At 37.9% G+C, this 19,795-nt stretch overlaps 2 protein-coding genes across 11 annotated transcripts in view; one reads left to right on the forward strand and one right to left on the reverse strand.

Moving 5' to 3' along the window:
- The window catches only part of WRN (WRN RecQ like helicase), a 125,918-nt gene extending 119,953 nt beyond the window's left edge, over window positions 1–5,965 (reverse strand). For 3 of the 7 annotated variants that reach the window (XM_082374927.1, XM_082374925.1, XM_082374926.1), the window contains exon 1: window positions 5,228–5,422. The gene's annotated coding sequence lies outside the window, so the exon portion shown is untranslated. Of the gene's footprint in view, window positions 1–5,227; window positions 5,424–5,668 lie in introns of those variants that run through there. The other 4 variants (XM_082374929.1, XM_082374928.1, XM_082374930.1 and 1 more) reach the window with 3 other exon arrangements.
- Window positions 5,960–19,795, forward strand: part of PURG (purine rich element binding protein G) — a 34,453-nt gene continuing 20,617 nt past the window's right edge. For 2 of the 4 annotated variants that reach the window (XM_082375035.1, XM_082375036.1), the window contains exons 1-2: window positions 5,960–6,096; window positions 6,420–7,295. In XM_082375035.1, the coding sequence (XP_082231161.1) occupies window positions 6,426–7,295 (870 nt within the window). In that variant the 5' untranslated portion in view covers window positions 5,960–6,096; window positions 6,420–6,425. Of the gene's footprint in view, window positions 6,097–6,419; window positions 13,772–19,795 lie in introns of those variants that run through there. The other 2 variants (XM_082375037.1, XM_082375034.1) reach the window with 2 other exon arrangements.

Here is a 19,795-nt window from a genome sequence, read left to right on the forward strand (position 1 = left end):
CTTCATGCTGCCAAATCTTACAGTCAGTCCTCATCTGGCTCAACACACCAGCGGCATACGACCCAATTAGTCACACTCACCTTCTTGAAACACCTTATTAGGCTTCTGTGACAACTTTTGATTCTCCATGTACATCAGTCAGCATTCCTTCTCAGTACCCTTTGCCCATCCCTCCTTACCTCCCCAATCTCCAAACATCACAGAAGATTCAGGTCACAGACCTGGTTGTTCTCTTCTCCATCTACATTCACTCCCTTGGAGATCACATCCAGCCTGATGACTTTAAAATTACCTACAGCACACTGGTGACTTCCAAATTTATATAAACAGCCTAGAGCACTCCTCTGAACTTCAAACTTGTATACGCAATTATTTACTAGATACTTGAATGTCTAATGCACATATTGTACTCAATAGGTATAAAATTTCCCCGAACTGCTCCTTCCATAAAATACAATTCTCAGTAGGTACACCTCCACCCTTCTGATTGCTCATGCCAGAAACCTTAGAATCATCCTTGACTCCTCTCTTCCTTTCACACCTCACATCCAATCTATCAGCAAATATTGTTAGTTTTACCTTCAAAATAAAGCTGAAATCCTACCTCCTATCACCACCTCCACAGCTAAAACCTTGGTTCAAGCCACATTACCTCTTATCTGCTTGCCTCCATAGTCTAGTCTCAAAACAGTAGTCAGAGTGATTCTGTTAAAAGAAATTTCAATTTAAAGGATTATATACCATAACCAAGTGAGATTTATCCCAGGAATGCAAAGGTGGCTCAATATAAGAAAATCAATGTAATATGTCACTTTAATAGAATGAAGGAAAAACACTACATGATCATTTCAACTGACACAGGCATCTGACAAAATCAAATACTCTCTCATGATATAAAAACTCAGAAAACTAGGGATAGAAGAGAATTTCCTCAACACAATAAAGGGGTTTATGAGAAACCCACAGTTAACATCATACTCAGTGGTGAAAGACTGAAAGCTTTCCCCCTAAGATCAAGAGCAAGACAAAGATACTCACTTCCACCAATGCTATTCAACACAGTACTGAAAGTTCTAGCCAGAGAAATTAGATATAAACAAGAAATAAAAGTCATTCAAATTGGAAAGGAAGAAGTAAGACTACCTCTACTCACAGATGACATGATCCTGTATATTAAAAAAAAACCCAAAGAATCCACAAGAAACTTACTAGATTTTTTTTTTTTTTGGCTGTGTTGGGTATTCGTTGCTGTGTGCGGGCTTTCTCTAGTTGTAGCGAGTGGGGGCTACCCTTCGTTGTGGTGCGCGGGCTTCTCATTGCAGTGGCTTCTCTTACTGCGGATCACAGGCTCTAGGCGCGTGGGCTTCAGTAGTTGTGGCACACGGGCTCAGTAGTTGTGGCGTGCAAGCTCCAGAGCACAGGCTCAGTAGTTGTGGCACACGGGCTTAGTTGCTACGTGGCATGTGGGATCTTCCCAGACCAGGGCTTGAACCCATGTCCCCTGCCTTGGCAGGCGGATTCTTAACCACTGCGCCACCAGGGAAGTCCCACCAATTCCAAGAAACCTACTAGATTTAATAAGCAAATCCAGCAAAGTTGCAGGGTACATGATCAACACACAAAAATAAGCTGTGTTTCTAGACAACAGCAATGAACAATCTGAAAGGAAATTAAGAAAGCAATCCCATTTACAATAGCATCTAAAAGAATAAAATAAAATATCTAGGAGGTGAAAAACTTGTACACCAAAACCTACAAAACATTGCTGCCAATTAAAGAAGACATTTCATTCATAAAAAAGACAAGTTCGTGACTTGTCTCCGTAACAAGAGCCTGTACTCCACAACAAGAGAAGCCACCACAATGAGAAGCCCACGCACCGCAACAAAGAGTAGCCCCGACTCGCTGCAATTAGAGAAAGCCTGTGCGCAGCAATGAGGACCCAACGCAGTCAAAAATAAATTAATTAATTAATTTTTAAAAAAGAAGACAAGTTTCATTGCAACAAATGGAACAACACCTATGTTCATGAATAGAAATACTTAATATTGTTAAGATGTCATACTACCCAAAGCTACCTACAGATTCAACACAATCTCTACCAAAATTCCAAAAGCCTTTTTTTCAGAAATGGAAAAGCCAATCCTCAGATTCATATGGAATTGGGAGTTCCCTGGTGGTCCAGTGGTTAGGACTTGGCACTTTCACTACCGTGGCCTGGGTTCAATCCCTGGTCAGGGATCTAAGATCCCGCAAGCCACCTGGTGCTGCAAAAAAAAAAAAAAAAAAAAATCACATGGAATTGTAAGGGGCCCTGGATAGCCAAAACAGTCTTCAAAAAGAACAAAGTTGGAGACTCAGACTTCCCAGTTTCAAAACGTACTACAAAGCTACAGTAATCAAAACAGTGGTATGGCATAAGGATAAACATACAGATCGATGGAACAGAACTGAGCTTCCAGAAATTAATCCTTATATTTCTGGACAAACTACTGATTTTTGACAGAGTGCCAAGTCTATTCTGTGGGGAAAGAAGGAGTTTTTCAACAGACGATGTTGGGCCAACTGGATTACCACATGGAAAAGAGTAAAGTTGGACCATATGCAAAAATTAATTCAAAATATATTGATTCAAATATAACAGCTAAAACTGTAAACCTCTTAGAAGAAGACATAAGGGTAAATCTTCATGACTTTGGATTTGGGAACAAATTCTTAAATAGAACACCAAAAGAACAAGCAACAAAAGAAAAAAAATCCATAAATTGGACCTTATCAAAATTTAAAACTTTTGTGAATCAAAGAACATTATCCAAATGTAAAACGACAACCCACAGAACGGGAGAAAATATTTGCAAATAGTATATCTGATAAGGGTTTAGTAAGAATACACAAAAATCTCCTAAAACTCAACAACAAAAAGACAAACAGGGCTTCCCTGGTGGCACAGTGGTTAAGAATCCGCCTGCCAATGCAGGGCACACGGGTTCGAGCCCTGCTCCGGGAAGATCCCACATGCCACGGAGCAACTAAGCCTGTGCGCCATAACTACTGAGCCTGTGCTCTAGAGCCCGCGAGCCACAGCTACTGAAGCCCGCGCGCCGAGAGCCCGTGCTCCGCAACGGGAGAAGCCACTGCAATGAGAAGCCCGCGCACCGCAACGAAGAGTAGCCCCCGCTCGCTGCAACTAGAGAAAAGCCCACGCGCAGCAACAAAGACTCAACTCAGCCAAAAATAAATAAATAAATAATTTAAAAAAAAAAAAAAAAGACAAACAACTCAATTTAACAACAAAGGACTTAAATAGACATTTCTGCAAAGAAGATATACCGATGGCCAATAAGCATGTGAAAAGATGTTCAACATCTTTAGTCATTAAGGAAATGCAAATCAAAACCACAATAAGATACCACATCACATCACCACCTAAGATGGCTATAATAGAAAGAAAAAGGAAAGCGGAAAGATAAGAGAAGAAAGGAAAACAAAGAAAAGAAAAGGAACAGAAAAAAGAAAAAAAAGAAAAGACAAAAGAAAAAGGAACAGAAAACAACAAGTTTTTGAGAGGATTTGGAGAAACTGGAACACTTAAAACATTGCTGGTTGAACGTAAAATGGTTCCACCACTGTGAAAAACAGTTCTGCAGTTCCTCAAAAAGCTAAACATAGAATTATCATATGATCCAGCAAGTCCACTCCTAGGTACAGACCCAAAAAGAATTGGAAAAAGGGACTCAAGCAGATCCTTGTAAGCCAATGTTCAGTGCACCATTATTCACAATAACCAAAAGGGGGAAAAAACCCAACTGTCTGTCAGCAGATGAACGGATAAACAAAATATAGTATATACACACAACGAAACAGTATTCAGCTATAAAAAGAAATTAAGTGCTAATACATGGTACGACACGGATGAACCTTGAGAGCATTATGCTGAGTGAAATAAGTCCAATGCAAAAGGACCAATATTATATGATTCCACTTGTATATACTACCTAGAATAAGCAAATTCATAGAGAGTATACCAGGGGCTGGGCAGAGGGGGCAATGGGGAGTTATTGCTTAATTAACCAGTTACAGAGTTTGCTTGGGGTGATGCAGAAGTTTTAGAAATAATGGTGACGGTTGTAACAGTGAGTGTAATTAATGTCACTGAATCGTACACTTAAAAAATAGTTAAACTAGCAAACTTTGTTATATACATTTTACCACAATTTTTTTTTTTTTTGAAGATCATTCAGATGATGGTGTTTCCCTGACAAACCTCTCCAGTAGCTTCCCACCTCCCTCACAATGAAAACCCAAATTTTCAAAATTGCCTACAAGGTCCTACACAATCTGTCTGACTTTATCTTCTACAATTCTCTATCTCACTCTGCTCTAACTTACTGGCCTCCTAGGCTGCTCTTCGGACACACCATGCAGGCTCCCTCAGAGCCTTTGCACTTTCCTTTCCCTCAGATAGCCACAGGACTAGCTCTCTCACTTCCTTCAGGTCTTTACTCAAAAATTACCTTCTCAGCCAGGCCTTCCCTGACCACCTACTGTAAAACTGCAGCTCCCTACCCCCACCGACACTCTTCACCTTCTGATATACCAGGCTTTTGACTCATTGCCTATCTCTCTCCAAAATGCAAACTCCAAAAACGAGCGATTTGTGTTTGTTTTGTTCATTGATGGTATCCCCAGTACCTAGAGCAGCGCTCAATAAATATCTGTTGAATTAACAAAGGGAGACCACTGTTCAATGGCATGAAAATCTAAATGCCCCACCCATACAGACCTTCAGCTCCCTAAAAGTTAACACGCCGAACTATACAAAATCCTTAGTACTCTGACTTAAAGACCACTAAATTAGCATCCTAAGGATTTTAATATCCTCTTCCATAGGGAGAATTTTTACATCTTCAAACATATCCAGAAAACAACTGAAATTCAACCAGGGAAAACAAAAACAAAACAAACCATTAAGGATTCGATGCTTTGAACTCAAAAAATCCAACATAACTTGTTACACTACACAAAATGGATAACTTGTTACACTACACAAAATGGGTTGGGTGCCTGGGAGGTGGAAAGGGAGAAGGAAGATGTCCGTCTCTAAGGAATATCCCACACACAGCCCAGAGGCCTGCTCTGCCGGACTGAGCACCGCCAGTGTCGGAGAAGGCTAGAATGATACCTCAGGGGTCTGGAGGTGGAAGCAGGGTTGGGGAGGACACGTTACCGTGAGGAGAGTCAGTTCAACGGGACTTCTCCTTCAGCTGGACGACTTGTGCAGCGTCCCAACAGCATTGCCTGGAACTCAGTCACTCAGGCTGGACACCAACAATTCAATCGACCTTATTCCCGCGGGGAAGAGTCCACGCCGGAGCGTCACGGCGCACACAGCACACGTCACTTCTGGGACACGGACCTTCCCACCCCTCCCTCCGCGGTCCGCCCGCCCCCAGTCCACCACTCCCAGAGCGCCGCGCTGCAGCCCCTCCCACCCCGGCCCGGCGGGCTACGCGAAACGCATGCGCGAAGGACTCCCGCCGCCGCTGAGCACTCCGGGAAGTGTAGTCTCCTTGTGGGTGCCGGTGGGCCTCCAGAGTCCTACGTCCCGGCGGAACCTGGAGAAGTCAGAACACTCTCGCCACCCGGGTCCTTATCCCCACCTTCACACCTGTCCGGTCACCTCGCGCTCACGCTCCGATCCCACGCGCTGGGCTTCCGTCAGGGCGGGCCCCAGGGGAGAGCTGAGACCGGGTCTTCCCTTCAGCGGGCTGTGCTGGAGGAGGCGGGGCCCACTGCCCGCCTCCCACCGCCCCCCTCCCCGCCCCCTCCCCGCCCCCCTCTCTCCGGCGGGCCGCGGGCCGGTGCCCGAAGAGAGGCGGCGGCCCCCGCAGCAGCCGCAGGAGGGGCGGCGGCGGTGGGCGCCGCAGGAGATGCCCCTGCCCGGCTGCTCCGGCGTGGGGCAGTGCGAGCGGCGGCGGGGGAGCAGGCAGGGGGCGGCGGCTGCGGCGGCTGCAACAGAGGGGCCGAGAGCTGGAGGCGGCGGCGGCGGCGGCCTCGAAGGGCATCGGCGGAGGCGGTGATGGCAACAGTGGTGATGTGAGTGTGTGCTGGCTGGGGCCCCGGGGGCTGTCCAGCCCGAGGCGGGCGGCCCGGCGGCGAGCGGGAGCGGGAGGCCAGGGGCGACGGAGGGATGATGTGTGCCCGGTGCGGAGCCGGGAGACGCCGCCCGCCGCCCGCCGCCCGCCGCCCGCCGCCGCCGCCGCCGACCGTCCTGGCGCTGCGGCGGCCGGCGCCGCGCAAAGAGCGGCCAGGTGTGGGGTTCCCGGGCAGAGGCTGGGGCAGCGCAGGCCGAGGGGCGTCTGCGATTGTTCTCAACACTCCTCCCCCACCCCACCCGTGTGTCTGTTTGTCACTTGCAGCTGAAGATGGAAAGAGCCAGGCGAAGGGGAGGCGGCGGCGGCGGCGGCCGTGGCCGCGGCGGCAAGAATGTAGGGGGCTCTGGCCTCAGCAAGAGTAGACCCTATCCCCAGGCCCAGCACTCCCACTACCCCCACTACGCGGCTTCAGCCACCCCTAACCAGGCCGGGGGCGCAGCTGAAATCCAGGAGCTGGCCTCCAAAAGGGTGGACATCCAGAAAAAGAGGTTTTACCTAGACGTGAAGCAAAGCTCCCGGGGCCGGTTCCTAAAGATAGCCGAAGTCTGGATAGGGAGAGGCCGGCAAGACAATATCAGAAAGAGTAAACTGACCCTCTCCCTGTCTGTGGCCGCGGAGCTGAAGGACTGCCTAGGGGACTTCATTGACCACTATGCCCACCTGGGCCTGAAAGGCCACCGACAAGAGCATGGTCACGGCAAAGAGCAAAGCTCCAGGAGGAGACAGAAGCACGCAGCACCCTCCCCACCAGTCTCTGTGGGGTCCGAAGAGCACCCTCACAGTGTCCTCAAAACAGATTACATAGAGAGGGACAATAGGAAATACTATCTAGACCTAAAGGAAAATCAGCGGGGTCGCTTCCTAAGGATAAGACAAACCATGATCCGGGGGACTGGCATGATAGGTTATTTTGGCCACACTTTGGGCCAAGAGCAGACTATCGTCCTCCCAGCACAAGGGATGATTGAGTTTCGGGATGCCTTGGTTCAGCTCATTGAAGACTATGGCGAAGGGGACATAGAAGAACGCAGAGGTGGAGACGATGACCCAGTCGAACTCCCAGAGGGGACTTCTTTCAGAGTGGACAATAAAAGGTTCTACTTTGATGTGGGCTCTAATAAATATGGAATTTTCCTGAAGGTAAGTGAGGTGAGGCCACCTTACCGTAATACTATTACTGTTCCATTCAAAGCTTGGACAAGGTTTGGGGAGAATTTTATCAAGTACGAAGAAGAGATGAGGAAAATTTTCAACAGCCATAAAGAAAAGAGGATGGATGGCAGAAGGGCCAGTGGTGAAGAGCAAGAATGCCTCGACTAGAATGAAATTGAACTCCATCAGGCAAAAGTTAAAATCATAAATTGGCTAAAAGTACTGATCCATAATCATTTGAAGAAATTTTTCCTCTTTTTTTGGCCCTTTGTTATGAGTAATACCTCTAGTAGTTATACTTCAAGGAGTCTGATTCTCATGTTATGTTATCCATAAAACACTATAATTCTTATGGGAATTTCAACCTTCCCAGAGCTAAATAGTTTAGCTGCTTCAGCTGCTCCAGACTATTGAAGTATGCAAATCAGCACAAAGTGTGACATTCTGACCTTCTAGATACCATAACTAAGATTAACATTGCAGTATGACATAAGCCTAAAAAAAGATACATATACCTAATATGTAAGTGTGAATTTCTATTTAACAAGTTCCCCCAAAAAAGTATTCCATTCCTACTTCATTAAAAGCTGCTAGGATTACCTGTAGGACAGTTACCACAGAAACAGAAACTGACTTCTATTATAAATATATTTATTTACAAAAGTACGAGTAGAAATATATTAAATGTCCATTGGGTAACTGAATATTAAACAGTACCATTAAAGAATCGAATCTTAGAGTTACTATAGTATTCTATAATTTCAAATTTTGTGGTGACCCTACAGTTTATACTTGCCATATCAATGCCATGAGAGAGTTTCAATTGGTTATTCTAAGCTAGTTACAATCCCATCTTCACCTCTGATTATTGTACCATATATTATTATTGACTTTCCAAAGTTTCAGGAATTACTTTTATGTCACTGTTGCGTGGGAGGCTTTGCTATGGAAATCTTGATATTTTAGCTTTTCATGCTAATTTGAAGGTTGTGAGAGGTTCTTTCCCAAAATACATCATGGACTCAAGGTGTTATATTTTATGCTGCTGCTTTAACACTGTTTCAGAAGGGTTGGTGCACCAGTTACCTGATATAAAAATAATCTGTAATAATATATTTTAGTAGCACTTTTGCAGTTGTTACCCTGAAGTCCATTTCAACACTTCCAGTATAAACCTGACTTTTAAAGGTGTTTTAATTCCAGGAAAAAAAAAAGTTTTTTTCTAAAAAGCATTTAGAATAAATGTACAATTTCAGCCTGGAAAAATATAATTTGAAGATTGGTTATAAACATATTTGAAAGAATAATTCAGGCATTTTTCCAAGGTGCTCTTTATGATACTTTACACAAGGTTTACTTTACACAAGACTCACCCACTTACTAGTATTAAAAATTACTTTCCAGGAAGTGCCACAGCAATTTTTCAACACCTAAGCAATTTTTTAAACAAGTGGATATAATGTATATGTGTACCAACCCACCCTGTATTAACTGACTGAAATTTTATCTGTTGAGCTGCATTTTATCTGAAAGAAATTACTGTCTTTTATCTTGGCTTTATTCACCTCCCACACAATGAGTCAATATAATCATGTTTAAAAGCCAGACACTGATTTCAACCCCCAAATATAGCTCTCATTGATGAGAGCTGGCTGCATGGATTGAGTTCAGAATGTAGCTCTTCTTTTATATGCTATAAGTAATTCACAATTATTTTAACAGTTGTTTTCCCTCCAGAGGTTTGTCCCCAAATACACTTAAGTAAGGTCACTAAGAAAACTTTATGATATGAATTAAGAAAATTAATTTCACTGATCACGTTACTTAAGAACAAGCAAGCAGTAACCTAGACATACATACAGGTGTTGGCTTACTGATTGTATTTCCAGTTTCCTCAAGTAGTATGAAGGAATCTCCCCAGTTCATTATAATTGTGGGCCATCTGGATCACTATGGACCAGCTGAAGGTTAGAAGATGGTGTTAGGACTAGAGTTAATAGCTCATGGAGGGTGTTGAGACTCTAAAAGTAGCAAGGATCTTTAAACAGTCCTCACTGTAAAATAACTATTCTAGGCTTGATAAAAAGTAGTTTTGGGGTATATGAAGGAGTGGTGTACACTTGAATTACTGTACTACTGATTGCTTTGCTGCCCATCATAGTGCCTATTAATAATAATCAACCTGTCAGATTTTGGCAAACTGGAGCTGTGAATATTCCAGTATTTGAGTGTTCCTATCACTATTGCTGTGACTGTATACTCTCTCTTAAAACCTTCCCTTCCAAAATATTTATATCTGTTAAGTCTAAATAATTTCCTTCTTGGTTTTTAGTCTGGTAAGGTTTGAGTGTATATATGTATATATATATATACACACACACACACACACATCTATGTGTGTGTATATATGTGTGTTATATATATATACATACACACGATACAATGTCAGACTTAAATATCTTTAACTCATTGTATATAAATATTATTAGTTTAATTTTGCATTAATAATTTAAGTGAAAAATTGGTTAGGCAGCCAAATTTTCTACATTGTATGTATACTTCAGAGTTTTTACCATCTCAAAGCTACAAACTGGATAGATGCATATGTACCGGCAGTTGAATATACTTTAGAATCATTAAGCCTTCTGCCAGTCCTTTTGTTTCATTTTTTTCAAAGTTAATGTTCACCGAAAAATGAAATGATGCTATGATTTTTTTTGATACTTAAAATTTCCAGTCATTCATTAGCCATAATCAAATAAGATCCAATCCAAAACTCTGGTATTAGGACATGTATTGAGATGTATCTTATAAAATAAGCTACTATTCTTATCTGTGCAATATACATTTTATTTATTGTCATTTGTAACATAAATGGAGCTGCAAGTGTACATGGTACTCTTCAAAATAATAGGATCCCTGCCTTGAAGACATAAAACTCTTAAGGCAACTGGATGTTAGAAGTCAAAAAGTGAGCATTAAAGTTAGTAACCAAAATTACTAGTTCACTATATAATTCTAAAACACTGATGATGTTTGCACATAATAATCCAAGCATAATGTGGTACAGACTCAAAACTGTAATAATATAAGCTGATAGTATGAAATTTGGAAACGGGTCCCTCATAATCGTTGGCAGTGTGCTCCTACCAATTGAAAGCAGCACTAATCTGTTGCTTATATGCAAAAGGTGCAATATATTATAAAAGTATTAAACTTCTGCCACATTTTATAATTTTCCTTGTTAAAGCCCCAAACTGCCATGTCCCTTAAACTTGAGTCAAACACAAGCTTATTTGCACTAAAGAGCATGGCCAAAAAATAAATGACAGGGTGGAAAAGCTAATTGGAACCTCTTGAAATAATTGGTTCTAATGGGAGAATTTCACATTTGTCTATTTGAAAGCTATATGGTCCAGGCAGACAATCTGTCAGTTCACTAATTTAATAATGCACTTTACCTTTTGTATATAAAAGATGTACATTTATGCCACTTGACCGGTGGGATGTGTTTCAATAACTATGTAGTTAGAATCTGTAGGGTGAGCTCTTGCATGCATATGTTTGTGTTGGAACTGCCGTAGTAACAAGTTTCCATTAAATCAGTGTAATGGAGAAGGGTAGAAGATGTTTATGAAGCAAATCCCAATACATTTAACAAAGAATTTTAAAGTAGAGTTCATATTTGTATTCTTCAGGACTAGAATCAATAAAAAACTATTTCTAGCCCAGGTTAGTATTACAGTTGAGATTATATCTAATTGAGATTCCCCATAATACCCTGAAAATTAATTTTGGGAATTTGTGCAGACAAAAAAATTTTTAACAATTCTGTTTCATTGTTGATGTGTGTTTAAATTAGTAATGAAAAGACAGTGCATGATACTGTATTAGAATTAAAAGTATGATTGGCTGATATGGCATCGTTAAGAAAACACCCAGACTAAAGAAAGTTCAAATTAAGGAAATGCGAAGAGCCTAAGAACAATTGCTAAAATAAATATGATATTATTTCAAAACTTGCAGAAGAACTAACTTTCACCAACCAAAAAGGGTATTAGGGGACTTAGTGTATCCTTCCATCCTGCAAACTTCCTAAGATATACATTTGAAAACTAGATAATTGTTGCTTAATAATAGGTTGTATGTACTTTACTAACAACACTGTGTACTAACAATTCATCAAGAGTATACTATATTTACTGCATTCATTTTATATTTGTGGATAAGAATACATTATATATAGTGATCCTATCTTAATATAATCATGTATTTATATTGTAATTTTGCAAATATTTTCAGTAAAATAAACATTTATCTGAGCTGCACAATTTGAAGAGGATGAAATTGGAATACACACTCAGACACTCAGTTTTAATAAGCAGCTACCATTGGAAGTTGATGTATGTACTATCATTCCTTTAGAATTTGTTTTATGGTTTATTTTAATACTTAAGTAAATAGGACTTAATTGCAAATTTGAAGTAGTGTTCCGGAAATAATTTTTTCATAAGTGTGAGATTTTCTTTTTTCCTGCTTATTTCCAAATGTCTTTCACTGGAACTATTTGTAAAATCTTATTCCAAGCTTTATGTAAGAGCTTTGCTTAGTCATCACATAGTTTGAAGTTTCTCTTTTACCAAAACACCAAACATCTTTGGCAGGATAAAATCTAAAGTAAACCACAAAGAGAATTTAAAATTGATTCTATGCCAACAGAATAATACAGGTATAATATTTATCACTGCCAAATAAGATTCTTAAAATCTTTCTGGAGTTTCCTTAAAGATTTCTTGAATTTCATAGAGAAATATTGGCTCATGGCTAGCCCATTAGAGGAAGAGAGTAGGGATGTTAGTATGCTGTTGAGACAATCCATAGTCCACAATACTGTAGCAGTGAGGTACAGGGAAAATGTGTTTTTCCCAATTTCACATCTTGTGAAAATTGAGTTTTTAGATCACAGTTACTCTGTCATACCCAAATTTATGTAGAAAAACAGTTTATGTGTTAGTATATTTTCTTGTATAATGTTAAAAAAAATAATCTTTTTTTCCTTAATTTGACATGATTTTTTAAGTAATTTAAATTTATTTAGTCAATATTTTTAAATAAGGAAAACATGCATATAGTACAAAATTTAAATGGGCCAGATGGGTAGACACTGAAATGTAGCAACCAGTGTTACCAATTTCTTGTGTCTCCTTCTAGAGTTACTCTGCATATACAAGCATATGTATTATATATACAGATATTCTTCTTAAACATACAGTTGAAAACATACCGTATACACTTTCCTGTACCCAGTAGTATCAATTTTAGATCTGTTATTATAAGTGAATTTTTTCCTCTTTTACCTAGATACCATACTTGATCTAGTTACCATAGATCAATTAAATGCATAGATAGTTACATTTAATTTGAACTATTTATGACACCAAGGGAACCTCAAGGAAATTTCAAATGACTCCCATTGGAATTTACTCAAAATGCAAATATATGTATATATCAATTTTTAAATGTATAAATATTCAGTTTCCTGTCCCTATTCAAAACCACTTTGCCCTCCTAGCTCCCCCTCTTCCTTCCCTCAAAAAAGTATTGGTCTTTTTCCTGAGGTAATACAGTTCAGGATGTTAAGTTATTTTCCCAAAGTTTATTTTAGATTAACTGTGTCCTCTAATGAAAAACACTCATGTTTAAAAGCTTTAATAAATCATCACTGTTAGTCAGTTTTTACTATTTCTGTTACTATTATTTTTATCCAAAGACCTTGCCATTGTAAGAGTAAATGAGTACTAGAACCATAGCAAAAGGTTATGATCCTGCTGAAATCTTTTGATTTATTAACATGAGTGTTTATAATGAGAAAAAGTATAGTTATTAATGAATAATTCATTTAGCATTTTGTCAAATCCAAGACTAAGCAAAGGGATAACACTACTTCTGATTATTTAAAGCATTGATTCCCCATTGAGGGACCCAGAGTCTGTCAGATTTCCTTGGGACCAAAAGGTACTAAGATGATTTGGGAAAAGATTAAAAACATAAGGGCTATGAGGTTACAAGTACAACTAAACCATCTCTATTTTCTGCTGTAAGAATATAAAATAGCAAATATAATTGTTTGAAAATGAAATTAGCGTAATTACTATTCCTGAAAATATAAACAAAGTTGCTTTAATAGTTCCCCAACCCCTCCCCCTCAAAAGTCATAGTTCTCTTTTTATTCACATCAAGGAGGCACTTTAAGGTCATTTTTCTAATAACCACCAAGAAAAAATTATTATCTGAAAAATTAAAGGTCCCATACTTGAACCCTGAAGGGTCCTATATAGTTATGAATTAAAGCAACCAATTAAGAGTATGTGGGTTGAGAAAGAATTTCTCAAATTAAAGAATATGTGGGTTGGTGTGTGTAAACTCTATGAAAATGTTAAAAGGTTTAAAAATTAAAGCATTGATTTCAACTTTAGAATAATATCTCCATAATGGATGGCATGATTTTCTGTTTGTAACATGGAAAAAGTGTTGTTAGAAAACAAGATTCTCTTAAACATATATTTTTAAAGCATAAAAGAGTTTGCTTCTTTTATTTTAGTGATGAATAAATCATTATCCTTTGCAGAATCCGTAACATTGGTAAAGATCACCAGGTATTACTTGTTGAAGCTTAAAATGGTTTATAGGTATTGTTCCTTATTTAAAGAGAGGGATCAAAAGGAAAGTAGTTCACCTTCAGGAAGAGTTTTGCTTAAATTTAGGCTAAAAAAATTAATTTTCCATCCTTAATCAAGGAGTTTCCCATGTTGGTGCTTTCTGGTAAATTGTTTTCCAAACTTTACCTTCTTTGGAATATCCTTTGTGAGAAATTGCATAGTCTTACTGAGGCCAGTGGCATCTACCAATAAATAAAAGCTTATTGGTAATGAATTAGTGCTGCTACGGTGAGGTTAGTTTGTAATGTGAATATGAAGAAAATACTCATTTAAGTGGAATATACGGTTTCTTCTTTAGTGTTGACTTTTTTCTAAGATTGAATAGGCATTGTCTGTACTTTCATTTTACCCCTTTATACTTAGTTTCTGTGTTATTCTATTCCAAGTATTCATTGTTCCCAGGAAATATTAGGAGTAAAGAAAAGAGAAAGTAATCCCTAAGAAAAGTGTTCATAGTATTTAAAAGCTAGATTCGCTCAAAGTGTAAAATTGGAGGGAAAGTGATTTTGTTGGTTTTAGTCTTTATCAGAATAACGGTATAAATCTGATTACTTTATTTGATCTGATTAGAGGCCAAATGTCTTTATCTGAGACGCCTATATTTGGAAATATTCAGTATTTTATTTTTCTTAGAACAAATGATTCTGTAGGATAATACTCTTCTTCAGGATTTTATTTATGATTTGTTGTGGATTTGATGAAGTTGTTGCCTAGAGGCGGCAAATATAAAAGAAGAAATAGAGAAGAGAAAGGTGGTGGCTGATTATTTTGCTTGCTTATAACAAAAGAAATCAATCTAATAGAAATGAGATAAACAAGTCATTCTCAAAACTAAATCCCTGTTTACTTAACCTTTAAAAGAGCCTTTGAGAAAGAATAATAAGACCTAATTCTGCCAGTGTATGGCCTGACCCTGAGCAAATCATTTCACTTTTGTTGGGTGGTTTCCTTATATGAAACATGAACAAGATTGTACTAGAAGCTAGGGTTCCCTCCTACTCTAAACTTCTTAAATTCTGTATTAACAGAATGTGAAAGAAAAAATAGAAGAATAATACCCGGATTAGAAAGTATGAGTAAGAGATTCTCTCTTTTTATTAAAAACAACTGTAATAATGCACCAGCCTGTGATGATGCCCAAAAGAACATGCAGAAGTGTCAGTTTTATAACACATGTACCTCTCTAGCTACACAATAAAATTTTGTTCCTAGTCCTATGACCAAATTGTTATATACTTACTATATAACTATCCTATGCTTTAATTTTTTTAAGAAATATTTTTCTTATCTATATGAAGTCTCATTTTTTGGAAGTAGCATCACTTATTTTATAATCATTTTCTATATTGCATGTGACAAAAGAATTTTTAAAGTTAACATCACTTTCTGAAATGCCATTGTTCCTGAAATAACCATAAATTACATTGCTAAACAATACACTGCAACTATCATTGCATTGGTCCCCGAGAATCAGGTCCTTCCTTTGACCCCAATTTCCTTGGTCCTATTGAACATCCTATGTTACAAATCACAACATTTAACAAAAAATCAAGAACGCTGAACCTCGCACAATATAGTTTTGCTATAGAGGACCCTACTAGGGTGTGCAAAGATAAAACATAATGAGTTTGTTTATTTGTTTGTTTTTAGCCTTGAGAAACTACAGAGGTTGATGATGAGAGGGGAGGAGAAGCATCACACAGATTTTTGTCTCAGAGGCATTTACTTAGGCATCCCAGTCCTCCAGTCATTGGTGCCACCACCACTGTCAACAGAGGGGATTTTAAAAGAGTGACACCTTTCTCCCTAAACCTGTCTTTTGGATGCCTATTTCTTTATCAAAGACAGTGTTTACGGGCAAGGAAAGCATATTTTGAAGTGCATGTATACATGTGTGTTTTGTCAATTTCAAAAAAAAAAAATAATAATAATAATATCTGTGCACATAAAATTTGATTGCAGAAACGTTTAATAAAACAGTCTTTAGCCTGGTGGTGGTTCACACTAGCCATCTGATCAACAAATTCTATAGAGTGAATTGGCTGTTGTAGAAGTTTTTTTCCTCTCTTCTCTTTCTCCTCAAATAGCAGATCCATTTTAGGTTCTTGATTGCTTCTTCTTCAGTGTAGTTTTAAATCTAAGTGGGATGGGAGGGACTAATTTAGTTTGGCAGTCCTTTACCCTGGCCATTTTGTAGAAATTTTCCTCAGTTTCCCATTTCAAACACTTTTGGTAAGCAACCTTACCAAAAGAACACACCTAAGTGACAAAATTACCCAGCAAATAAAACAACAGAATCATGAGATAATGACTTAGGAATACAAGACACCTACTGTGTACACACCTAGTGTGTATCACACCTAGTGTGATAACTTTACTTATCATTTGCTAATTTACTTCAGAAACTGTATTTTATTTCTAGGTCCTTCAGACTAGCAGTGTGATTTATACCAATGATTGTCAGTCTAGAAATTTCAATAGGGTAAAATAGTCTGAAGGTTCAGTTGAGTTATTATGGGATTTTATCTATCACTGTTGAGTAAATTCCCCCAAAAGGGTAAACCAGGCTATCATCAGGGGTAAAAATAGAATTCTAAAACTCCATCACTCATAAATAACCTCCGTCCCTGTTTTTTCCTCCCTTCTGTACACTGTACCCTGTTGAAAGTGGTTGAGAACACTAATTTCTCCCACTACTACCTTAGCCCCACTCCATCCTATTTATTTGTTCAGATGACTATTGAAACACTATAAAGAAAGACTAAAGCTGATCTTTGAAAATTTATAAATTGCCCTATGAACTATACTTTGGACTCTAAGAAAGAAGGGCTCCTGCTTCACTTTACTTAACTAATTTCAACACTCTTAACTGTACTTTCTGTATAACAGTTTAAGATGAATAGAAAACATTTCGCTTGGGATGATATGGCCTAAAAGGGCAGTTACTCCTACTTTTCAGTACATAGTAGGTCTTCAGAAAATATTTTGACTAGCATGATTGACAGGTCATTTCAGAAATGAATTTAGCCTCGAGGAAAATTGCCCCATGACCATTTTTAAATAGAAGGTGGTAACAAAAGGAAGAGTCAATCAAGATTTATCAGTACTAATGACTATTACTTATTGAATACCTACCATGTTCTAGGCTTTGTTGGGCCCCTTATATCTACTATTTCTAATCTTCGTATTATCCCCATTTTAATATAATTTTCCAGAGGTTCAGAAATTGGTTCTGTGTTTCAGAATATAATATATTTGAATCCTTACTGACACCAAGCCAAAGACTGTGCTCAGTTAGACCAGACTGCCTCTAAGACTTACTCTGAAATTTAACTCCCAACTAATAAAGCATAATCTACCCCAGCCACCACTGTAAATAAATCTGCCTCTGATTACTGGGATGTATGGTGCTAATAAATCCAATTTATTTGATTTTTAGTATAGCTTACAGATTGAACCTCTAATCCCAACCATTTCAAGTAAGTGTGAATAATTTTTTAAAGGGATCAGATGATGAGAATATAGATGATTATCCCAATTCTACCCTAAGGGCATAGAAGAGACAAATTACTGTCCACAGTGGGTCTACAAGTTAATTTTTCATGAAGCGAAGTCAACTGGTTATGTTAAAAAAAATCTTATCAATATTGGTGAGAGTTTTACTGGGTGATTTTTTTTTTTTTTGCAACTTTTTCTGCCATCCTACTCCTTCTGCGTTATTCCATTCATTTTCATATTTTAATTACCACGTTTCCTCTTTTTTTTTTTCCTTACCTCCAGAGGGATAAATTGTGATGACTGCCCTGTTTACAGATCCACATTTTTCTCCATTACTCTAGGGCTGTGGTTTTCAAACTTTAGGGGAATTAAGAATCAGCTAGAGGGTTTGTTAAACCAGATTGCTGGCCCCTACCCCTAGAGTTTCTGTTCCTTAGTTATGGGGAGTGAAGAGAGGACCAAGAATTTTTGTTTCTGATACATTCCCAGGTGACCCCATGCTACTGATCTGGGGACCACACTTTAAGAACCAATAATCTAGGCTGATGTGATTTTACCTTAGCTACAAAAGATAATAAAGCAGAAACTTGGGTCAAAACAACTGTAGCATCTTGGCAGGAAAAAGATTCAGTGCTACTCATTCTGCTTTGAGAAATTTACAAATCTTAAAACAAGCAACCTTTTTTTTATAAATTGACTAGAGGTTAGGTAAAGAATTATTTTCCTCTCTTTTTTACCCTTTCATTACATTTAATAACTCTTATTAGTTCCCTCTGATTTTTTTACAGCTATCTTGAGATGATTCTGATAGGAATTAACAATTATGAATCCTTATATGAAAAGTTTAGCTTTCAAATTTATGGAGACTGAAGCATATTTTTAATTTATTAAATAACTGTGGTGTACAAGTCTTACTAAAGGAAAGTGAATAATTTCTATACTCAAGAATTGTTAATACAAGTTTTAGTGAATATTAAGTATTAGGACTTGAAGGGACCTTGGAATTAGTTTAGCCCCTTAAATTTACGTTTTGTGACATACTCCATGTAGCTCAAATGGTTCATAATTACTAAAATAGGCTAAGTAAACAGAAAATAAAGGTTAAAGCTTAAAATGCTGCTTGGTTCTTAAGATATATGTGGATAGAAATACATAAATTTCTTTTAAAAGCATGTAATATTTTCACTGTCTTCCTGTGTCCTATCTATATGCATAGGATAGAGGAATTATATATATACTATCGTATATTTGTGGTACTTTTTTCAAATTAACAATTGGACCCATTGATTTAAATTTAGAGATACTTCACCCACTCATTGAGAATATTATTTGAAAACATAACTAACATATTTAAGAATAATTTATGTTTGCCAACCTGAAGAGATTCTATAATTAATGTGTTGATCATAATTAACAAAACCATATTTTATATATAAATCTGTATAATTAATATATATGACTATACATAGCCACTTAACAGCTATCATTTTAGTGGATCACATCCTATCAGAAACACTAAATTAATTCACATATAGACACTTGGCAGTTCTGCAAGTTCATTAACTTCTATTTCCAACTTCAGTGATTAGTGCTCCAAAAACAATGAATGAATTCCTAATTTTGAAAAAGATTCACTGCTGGTGTAACAGAGATACTCAACAACTCAAAAGGATCATTACAGGTGGTGTAACTTTTTTTTAATATTCTCTATCCTGTTTGTATTATAGCAACAATTAAAATTTTAGGTTTAAAATATTTGTCTTAGAATTATAATCTGAGTAGGCTTCAGACAGAATAGAGATTTATAGAAGATTTCACCTCAATATGAGGACAAACTTCAAGAAGTAGTGTTACCCCCACCCCTGTTATTGGAATTATTTAAGGCAGAGACTAGACATACACTTAATGTAGGATGCATAAAGGGAATTAATAAATCAGAAAAAAATTGGATTGTTATTACTTTGAAAATTCTTTTCAACTCAGAGAGAATTTCTTAGGAATAATACTTAGAACTTTTGCATTCAGGTCTTCTGTTAATTTACCAGGTTTGATAAAGAAGTGTGATTTCAATTTTTCTAGTATTATTCTGAAAAGAGAAAAAGTTTATCACTTCCTCGCACCCCTTGTTATTGCAAAACAACATAAGAACCAGTTTTCAAATTTTCATGAGCTTTACTACTTAAATGAATTAGTTAAGACAAGTTCCATGAAATTTGCCCTACAAAATGAAGTATAACATATAATTTTTAAAAGAAATGTTTCACTTTTAAT

This window comes from Balaenoptera borealis (assembly GCF_965194805.1).
Source record: "Balaenoptera borealis genome assembly, chromosome: 21".
Classification (NCBI taxonomy): Eukaryota; Metazoa; Chordata; class Mammalia; order Artiodactyla; family Balaenopteridae; genus Balaenoptera; species Balaenoptera borealis.